At 35.7% G+C, this 10,278-nt stretch overlaps 1 protein-coding gene across 2 annotated transcripts; it reads left to right on the top strand.

Moving 5' to 3' along the window:
- The first annotated feature begins 3,046 nt into the window (after positions 1-3,046).
- On the top strand, positions 3,047-9,907 carry LOC117114517 (GPI mannosyltransferase 1-like). Of its 2 annotated transcripts, none has more exons than XM_033258193.1 (6): positions 3,047-3,174; positions 4,886-5,035; positions 5,479-5,987; positions 6,514-6,772; positions 7,469-7,570; positions 7,919-9,907. In XM_033258193.1, exons 2-6 carry the CDS (start codon positions 4,886-4,888, stop codon positions 8,090-8,092), a joined length of 1,194 nt encoding a protein of 397 aa, XP_033114084.1. In that variant the 5' UTR covers positions 3,047-3,174; the 3' UTR covers positions 8,093-9,907. The 2 variants fall into 2 exon arrangements, with proteins under 2 accessions (XP_033114084.1, XP_033114085.1); XM_033258194.1 differs by lacking the exon at positions 3,047-3,174 and adding an exon at positions 3,953-4,068.
- The last annotated feature ends 371 nt before the right edge of the window (positions 9,908-10,278 follow it).

Genomic DNA, 10,278 nt, shown 5'->3' with positions numbered 1-10,278 from the left:
ATGTATATCCATATATTTTATATATATATATATTATATATATATAAATATATATATATATATGTTGAAGATATTTGAAGACAGTAAATATATCTATAGAAATTATAAAAAAGTTTAGCAAAATATAATGAAATGTCAGCTGAAGTGGAGAAAAAAAACCTAATCTTTTCCACTGAAATTTGAACTTGCAATTTTTGCATGATAGGATCCATAGAAAATACCCCAGAGTACCGTGACAAAAACATTATTCAAATCTTTCAAGTCATTATAGGTAAGGCCCATATATTTCAATGCCTGCTTTCATTTCACCGCCACGTACGTACCCCTCACCTAGGCTTTGTCCCATCAACAATGCAGTGCGAGCACTCTTATAATTATGCTTCATAATATATCCGTCGTCATATAAACACTTCGCCACCTTTAGTACACACGCGCAGTGGACATTTATGACATCATAAGCCTCGACAGTAATTACACACAGCCGCGCAGGGCTTCGTTATCATGTTAGAAGATGCTTATTCGACATTTAATATCCAATGCTAATTTTAAACCAAATTCCATGGTTTGGGTTTCCTAAATTTAAACGACAGTGTGTTGGTTAAGACGAAACATTTAATGCATTCGACTTTGTGGGAACAATAAAGGAACCTACCTTTTCTCGGGAATTTCCAGCAATGACTGAACGAACTGCATCTATACAACTGAAGGGTCAACAAACTTTATATGCAATTTATAAATTATGCCTCGATGAATAATAATAATATGGTGAGCGCTATGCTACGCTTGTGAGTCTTTATAGCCGCCAGCACAATAAATAATCTCGATCCGTGGTGTGTACATAGGTCACGTATTCAGTTTCCAGTACAGTACCGTTATGCAACACATTAATCTTTAAAAAATATAATTGCTAAGGTTCTGTAGAGAAATTAACAATACACACTGACCCGCTCGCACCCCCATTTTTTCTTCAATACCGGATGTACAAAACGATAGCAACGGTTATACACCTCTTTATATTAACCACTAACATTTTGCCTAGGCTCTGTCTGAGCTTCTTTTTTGACCAATTTCATCTTATTTTAACAACTTTTGAAAGATAGTATTGTGCAGTAGTATATTACTGTATGCTGTATTACAGAGGGTGTTACATAGTCACACCCACTGCTGCTACAGTATGTGACTAGCTTGATTTTTTGGTTTTCTTTTTTAAACAAATAATTTGACATTTTTCACCTCACCCTCAATTTGTTCTTATTTTGTTACATTTTCCATCTCGCAGTCTCATTCTAATTATAAAATGAGTTCTTATACTTAAAAAAGTGTATATAATTTTGGATTGTGCCCGGTAACAGAAGGACTGCCAAATTTTGTTTGTATAAATACACGGTAGCCTGCCTACAGATAGGAGCTCTATGAATTGCCTTTAGTACACACTTTTTCAGGAGGTGGGGTTTATGTGCACATAAAGGAGTGTTCCCGTAGTTCTCTGCCGAAAGTAATAATGCTCACAGAGAAAGTTTATTTTGCAAACAGATTTTACAATAGCGCATTTATTATACTTCAATATTGGTACTGTTCCGAAAGAGATAAGATAAGATAGGCATATTGTTATCATGCACTTAACCAGTGGCGTACATATAGTTTATCAAATGTATCTAGATGCTCAAAGTTTTACACATAAACATAAAATATTTAGTCGTAAAGCGAAGTTATAGCATATAAATAATCATGAATTAAATCAACACACACTATAACTTTATTGAGTTAGGATCCATCAATATGAGTTGTGGACAACACGTTTTCAACATAGTAAATTTGTATTGCATTTATAACCTATCATATTTGTTTTTTAACATCTAGAGAATTGTATAATAGGCCTACAAGGAAGCTAAAAAACCCTAACAAAGAAAACAACAACAATCTCTTGCAGGATTTTGTTTTGCTTCCTTGTTTAGTATAATGCTCTCTTTTAATGTCTGATAAGATATACGGTAACTATTTTGGAACAGCATAAGGCTACAATGTTTTGCTTCCTTGTATAATACAATTCTCTATTTTAAAAACAAATATGATACTATGGCTATTTAAAAAAAAAAAAAAAAAAAAAAAAAAAAACGACCATTGTTAATTTATAGACCGTTGGCTCATCCTTTCATGTATCCATGTTGTTAATTCTCAACTCCAGAACTACTTGAATATAAATCAAATTTTAAATGATTCACAATCTGGTTTCCGGGAGAGATTTCCGACGAACACATATATGCCTCATAATCATTTAAACGATTTTCAATTAAATCTAAACATTTTTATGGCAATGTTACGGTTGTGGTTTTATTGTGAAATTAAAAAGGCGTTGGACACAGTAAGTTACTCTATACTCAGGGCCTACCAAACTATATCACATGGAGTGTCACCCTCATCAGTCAAATAGGTTAAATCTATAAACAGAAAACAAACTCTGTCTGTAGTACTCACTCTGAAACTCTCCAAATTAAGTCAGGAGTACCACAAGGCAGTATCCTTCGCCTACTGCTTTTCCTTTATATATTAATGATGTCATAGGCTCGGCCCCTAATGGCGTAAATTCTAAAGCTCTCATGCACTGAGCTATATGACACTGCTCTTTTCGTTAGTGGTAAAAACCCCAAAGAAATCGCATCTAAATTAAGTGAAAACCTAAAATCGTGTTTTTCAATGGTGTATTGATAATAAACTTTCCATCCATTCCGATAAGATTAAATCTATTTTATTTGGTACAAACGAGGTCTCAAAAATCACAGAAAGTAAAAGGTCCAATTCAATATTATAGAGGCCTATATACACGTAAATCTTCGTTTAAATACATAGGTTGTACGCTTGATAGAACATTTATGTTTGCTTGATGTGTGGGTGTTCAATCATAGTCTCTTATACACATCTAGATGTGTATAAGAGACAGATATTTATAGAGCTAAAAAAACTGTGCGCGAAAAACATCGAGCCGCATGAATCCCTTTTTGATTAAATAGTGTGTTTTTATTTTCTCTGGGTTTTAATTCACTCATTGGTGGCGCTGTTGAGAGAAAATAAAAATACAGACAGGCCTAGGGTAGTCTAGCCTAGCTAGGCTAGACTTTGGTTTTTTTAGGCTGGCTTAGGCCTAAGAAGTTTTTGACCAGGGAATCAGGCATACACAGTAAGCAATACTGTAATATTAACAATAATTTTAGCCGGATTAGACCGGTCTGTAGAGCCTAGGCTAGGGCCCATGCCTCGTGGCCTAGGCCTACTACACTAAGCTAGCTAGCCGGTATTCAGCTAGCCTAGCTAGGCCTAGGCATAGTAGTAGTACTCTAGCGTCTAGGCCCTTACTATGTGGCTACCAGGCATAGTGCCTAAGTAAGTGGTAAAGTAGTGCTAACTAGCCTAGGTGGAAGAGGCGAGCGGCTTACCATAGCCCTAGGAATAAACTAAACTAATTCGTCCTTTATAATTTAATAGATCAAGGTTACCCTTCTCGAGTTGGCAGGCTTGTTATTTAAAAAAAAACGAAAAAAAACTGTAGCCTAGGCCGCATAACAAACAATTATTAGTTTATCACCCCGCCCCCCCCCCCCCATCACTTTTCGTAAAATTCTGATTTGATTTTTTTTTCAATCATCATATATTTTTATCTCAAACGGTCGTTTTCCCATCTGTTTCTTCACTTGAAAACAACAATATATCTTGCAGATATGTTTACTGGTACAACAAAAACATCTTTTTTAATAAAATTTGATTCCGTTTTTATGACTTTTTATAAATTTGTCCTTAACCATTGATCTATTTGAGAACATCGGTAAAATAGGGGCGGAGTTAGCAAAAAAAAAGGGGGGGCCTCCCTCCCTCATCAGTTTTATTCTTTGATAAGGTGATAAACTAATAATTATTTTTATGGGGCCTTACAGTATGGGCCCTAGCATGTTTGCTTGATGTGTGGGTGTTCAATCATAATTCAGAATAGATGCCTTCATGGATTGAAGTTTGTTAAGGAGGGAGAAAGTCTGTTAAGGAGTTTTTCAGGAGGCAGTCATACTGAAAGTAAGCATCTGTAAGTAAACATTTGCATGGATGATACCTTAAACTCAAAAACAATGAAAATAGGTGGGCAGAATTGCAACTATGAAATACTTAGGCAAACCCTTTCAATTCAATGTTTACATTGGCCTATCTGAAACGCTGGCGGCGCCCTACCTTGGAGGCAAAATGTCTGTGACAGGTATAGGAGAAATGCATGGTAAATTAAGATGACTAGGCCTGTGTTGTAGTGCAGAAATACGAAAGCTACATGAATGAAATTCACGTATAACATAGTAAATGTATCAGGGTCGTCATAGATATCGGTCGGATGGCCAAAATCAGTTTTTGATTTAACACCGAGGGCAGCACGCTAACTTTGATGTTTTCAGTATGCTTCCAAAAAACTTCAAGCACTGCTTTTACAGTACACCACCTTATTCTCAGTTCTAACATTACTTTTTACAGATGATTGTTGTCGAGTCATAGAAAACAAGGCGTTTTCTAGCCAATGTTGCTTGGAGGGCTGCACACATAGGATTTTTAATTCATTTTCACAGGCCGCAAAAATATCGCTGGCGGGCCGCATGCAGCACGCGGACCGTTCTTTGCCCACCTGTGTTTATTAGGAATTGATGAAAAAAACACAAATTTACGAAATTATATTTTTTCTATTTTTTTTTTCAGTTTTTAAAGTCATTTTCGTCTTATGATGTTAATTCAAATCTCTTTATTCACGCTCATTTTCTATAATCTAATACAAAATTCATTGAAGCATTTCTTAACTCAGAGGCGTAACTTAACTAAATTAATTTATGATTAGAATTTGAATATTTTTTCTTTTTACATAGATGATGTGGATACATATTTGTTGGTTTGGTGGTGTTGTCTTGCGCTTTGGTCTTCTCATCTACGGCCATTGGCAAGATTCGACAATGGCGGTCAAGTTCACGGATGTCGATTACTACGTGTTTTCAGACGCAGCCAAGCACATTTCAAAGGTTGGTAAACATATAATCTTATTGCACCTAACCATTCACCTCCCACACCATCATCCTACCGTACAGTACCAATCGTCCTTTTCCCGCAAGCTTCACATCAGAAATGCACTGCCTGCAATTGGCACTGTACGTTCTTTATTTTGATTCTGTTCAATGTTATTGATTAATAAATAATTGTTTGTTATTTATTATTTGTTAATATATTTTCTTTAGTGTTACCAAATTTTTAAGGTACTATTTGTTGTTTTAGACACTACAGTATTCTCCAATAAATGCCCTCAAACTACTGCTTAATTTTATGAGACTTAAGTTTATTCGGAAAATATATGAACATACAATTGCATAAAAGTTGTAAAAGGAAAACAGCTGTGTTCCTTCATTTTCTGTCTTACAAGAACTAAAAAAGGACAGAAACATTTTACAATGTACATTTTTTTTTTCAGGGAGAATCACCTTATGAAAGATCTACATATCGCTACACGCCTGTTCTTGCCTTTCTATTGCTGCCAAACATCTACGTGGCTGAAGTGATGGGGAAGCTACTGTTCATCCTCTGCGATTTACTGACAGGGATTATGATATACAAGTTAGCTGACTTGCGCGGTGCACCAAAGACAGCGGCCGTTTGGTGCTGTGCATTGTGGATGTTTAATCCACTTCCGGCTGTGATAGCCAGCCGAGGAAATGCAGAATCTATAATGACGATGCTGGTGTTAAGTATGTTGTATTTCTTTTCGCAAGGTCGTGTAAAGATGTCGGCGGCAGTGTTTGGTTTAGCCGTTCATTGGAAGATCTACCCGATCACCTACGCATTGCCAATGTACTTGGCCCTCGCAGATAGTACAAATAATGCTGGAATGTTGGACTTATTTTGGCCAAATAAGAAACGGCGAGAACTTGTGCTTGTGTCTGCCTTTACATTTCTAATTTTAACATGTTTAATGTACTGGCAGTAAGTATCCAACTAATGAACAATTTTTTTAATGATATTTCCATACTGTACAACTGTACATACTCAGTGGTGGGCTTATAAGGTGCATATTATTCTTAAAAAAAATATTCATAAATAATTTGACTACAGTAGTCCTAAAACTAATTTATGGTTGTCCATTGACTCTGAGGAGCCAGTGGTGGATCTAGAGCCGGCCATAGTCTGTGTCCCGGAACAAAATCCCTGGTTGGTGTTCATGGGGACAGATTTTATGGTTTAAAGTGGCACAAAAGTGTGATTTTAGATGCCAGTATTAGGGATGGCAATTAAATGACTTTGTTTTGATCAGTAAATTTTTATTTTTAGTCCGGCAACAGGGGGTGACAGTTAATGGTTGTCTGATGCATAAGTTCAGCTTTTGGTTATTTTTCTTGCTATTTTTTTGTATTCATCATTATTACCATCACCATCATCATCATCTTACATTTATAAATTGCATAAATGTTTAAATATTAATGATGATCTATTATAAATTAATGTTATATAGGTATGGTTATGAATTTCTTCAAGAATCCTACTTCTACCATCTCACAAGACGTGACATTCGACATAACTTCTCGCCGTACTTCTGCTTGCTGTACCTGACCGACGAATGGAGCGCTTCGGTTTGGCTGGGCCTGTTGACGTTCCTACCACAGGTCATTCTTCTCGTAACCGTATCATTTTGTTTGTACACGAATCTTCCTGTGTGTTGCTTGGTACAAACTTGTATATTTGTGGCATTCAACAAAGTCAGCACTTCACAGGTAAGCCAATTTCAATATGTATTAATAATAAAAATAAAAATGTAAATGCAAGTTTTTTTTTTTCAAAGCGCTACATTAATGATAATATGTATGTTTTTAGTGCTCTACACAACCCACATTATTACCCCGGTCATTGAAGTGATGGCTATTGGGGAAATGCCATAGCTGCATGAAATAAATTAGCACATTTTTGCACTCAACTTACTCTTAATGTTTATACTCAATAAAATACTTGAAATTTCTGGTAACGTCTGCGAGATAGGTTGATAGAAAGGAATAATCTTGGGCACAGTGGTATAACAAGATTCCTATGGGGTGCCTGGCTAAAGACTTTTTTGGGCCCTACTACTTATGATTGTGTCTAAATAGAGAGCCCAGTGGGGCATAGGGCAAACTGCCACCTTGTAGTCTTTGAAGCTTTAAGGGCGTATATTTTTTTATTTTTTATTTTATATTCTTGAAAAGGCCCTGCTTGGTCGATTTAGAGTGCAAAATGAAAAATTCTGATAATTATCTACCTGGGCCCTTTAAGGTCAGAGGCCCTTGGCACCAGTGAGAGCTCTAAACTGTTATGCCACTGCTTGGCACCTGGATTAAAAAACCAATGCGTTTGAAATGACAATAAAAGAAACAATGATGGACAAGTTTAAAGGGTCTTGTAACATAACAAAACTTATCTTTACTTTTGTGTTTCAGTATTTTTTGTGGTATTTGAGCATCTTACCCGCAGCATTACCTCACGTTGTACATGAACCTTTAGCAGTTCTGTCAAGCTTTGTTCCATGGATATTGGCCCAGGTAAAAGATTAGCCAACAACCCACATCACTATCAAGTTTTTCTTTTGGCATATTGTGTAAAATAATAATAATTTGTATACAGTGCACACAAGTATACTCAAACAAAGATCTCGTTTTCAAGTGACAACCTTCTCCATTCGCATAACCACATCCCCTTCCCACAACTACACCAATCCCCCACATACCCACACATACACACCTATTCACAACCTCTTACAAACCATATGGTATGGATTATGTTGGTGCATATTATGGTTTGGTTGAGTGAGTCATGTGTATTAAGTTATAGCATTAATTATTGTGATTATATATTTTACACTAATCATTGTGTTTATATATTTTCTATAGGCATCATGGTTATTCTTTGCATACCTACTGGAATTTGAAGGACAACAAGTGTTTTTGTGGCTATGGCTTTGTGGTCTGCTTTTTTTGTTCTCTCATGTTGGTCTGATCGGAGACTTCATAACATGGTCAACATGTTCTAAATGTTCTAAAGCTCCCAAAGTGAAGACAACATGATAAGCAACAGTAGTTTTAAATTGAAATTGAATGTTCCCAGTATTCTATTTTCAAGTGGAGTGGTAGCTCCTGAAGATTGCTGACAGGGAGTCCGACATCTGACAGGGTGTCTGAGCCAGTGGGCCGACTAGGGCCTTTGTCAGGGTCCCGGTATAGAAATCTCTAATAGGATTCACAGGGAATTTTTTTTGTGGATAAGTAAGTCAGATTAAAGGGCTGTGGGGCCTGGGGCTGTAATTGCAAGTGGGCCTAAATACTCCATGACTAAAACATAAAACCAGATTTTCGGTAATTTTTCTTGGAGTTCGGGGGCCTATTTTTCCCGATTGGGGCCTGTGGGCCTGGGGCTGCTACCCCAAAAACCCCTGTGTTGATCTGGCCCTGTGGATTAGTATAATTAAAAATCAAAATAATGCTACTTCGATAGATTAATTATTTTTGATCTGATGACCTGTTTGTGGCATCGGATTACTGGTGTACAGGCCTGTCCGACGCTTGTATATGTTTAGAAAAATCTTTTTTTTGATACATGTAATGTAATGTATTGTATTGTGAGATTTATAGTAATGTAATTTACCAAAGATTCAGAGTGCTGCAAAGATTACAAAAAGTCACAAAAACAAAATGACTGGAAAAATAAATCTATGTATTGCCGTCAAAATGTGTTATTACATGATCATAAAAGACTTATTGATCCTAACCAAAAATGTAATTCTACTGGAGAAGAACATTAATATAATATGTTGGGAATAATGTTGCTTTATTAGATTTGTTTACGTTAAGTAGGGTTTTTATTCAAGGAAAAAATAAATGCCTTTGGGCGTTTAATTCGAGGAAGGCAAATGGGGCGTTTATTTGAATAAAAGACGGTGTAATCTGTTAAAGTATTAAATCTATGCTCAGTTGCATTGTTTAACTGTAAAAATTGTTTATAAAATTGTGCAACTCGTCTGTTGTCTTTTATATTACGATAGTACTATATTTAAAATTAAGAGTTAAGCAGCTATATAAATACCAGGTGGGTGTGGAATTCTAAATAAATAATCATTTAAAAAATAGATTAAAAAAAAAGTAAAGCTTCTTTAGACATCCCCAACAACATGCTTAGGTAGATAGCATGATACCTGCCAAAATTTAAGTAATAAAAATCGGGAGAACAAAGTACGGTGAATGTGTTACTTCATAAATTGTTATTTTAGCCCTACCCGCCAACCGAGGGCCGGAGGCTGAGCGGGGGCTGTTCCCCTCTCGTGTCCCCCTCTCACGAGGTGGTGGTCCGGGTGAGAATCCCCCGCAAGCTTCATGATTTTTTTTTCTTTTTATCGAGCCAAAATGATTGATTTGGATATGTAACTAATTACTAATTTGTAAAATTTGATTTAGGCCAAATTCGACCATTCGTATGTAGTGATAAAATTCATTCTTAAATCAAGAGAAGCTGGGGGTCGGGAGAACGATTTTCAATCGGGAGACAATTGTCTCAAAATCAAGAGTCAACGGTGTTGGCATGTATGAAGTAGTTATTTTGAATTTGGGGATCTGCCACTGAAATAGTTTTGTTATATTATATATTGGGAGAACTTGTAAAGTCAAAATGTATAATATGGTTTTGTTTTTCATGTTTACTGTTAATTAATGTTATACATTTTGTCTGTGGTAAACAGCAGTTTTGTTTTCAACGGATAACGCCTTCTTGCTGCTTCCTACTGTCTAGATGATGGACCATTAAATGGATGAAATGAAATTGAAGTTTGTTTCTCTTCTGATGTTCTTATGTGCATACTAATACTATTAAATTCAAAGTCTTGAATATTAAAACCTTTGCTACCCTAATTTATGCTTTTTGTTTCGGAGAATCTTTATCAAGTAGCTAACAATTTATAACACTATGTAGAAGGCATTCCTTCAATATGTATATAATAATTCCATTCTTCTATAGTACATTCCGCAAAAAGCCTCAATGCGCTTTACAAAAAGAAAAGAAAACAAGCAGTAAATCATTTTGACTTAAAGTAGTACAGTACTTAAACTAAAAAGAGTTCCAAAAAAGTATATTATATATATATATATAATGAATAAATGTAGTTGGCAATACTAGCAACGTATAGTGCTCGATACACGTGATAATGCAGAGCGTAAATATTGAAAGTATTGAAAATGTAGAACTTGTAGAACTGGGTATTATC

This window comes from Anneissia japonica, unplaced genomic scaffold, assembly GCF_011630105.1.
Source record: "Anneissia japonica isolate Jap-2015-1 unplaced genomic scaffold, ASM1163010v1 scaffold284978_len400890_cov162, whole genome shotgun sequence".
Taxonomy (NCBI): Eukaryota; Metazoa; Echinodermata; class Crinoidea; order Comatulida; family Comatulidae; genus Anneissia; species Anneissia japonica.
This window is presented reverse-complemented; position numbering and strand designations above follow the sequence as displayed.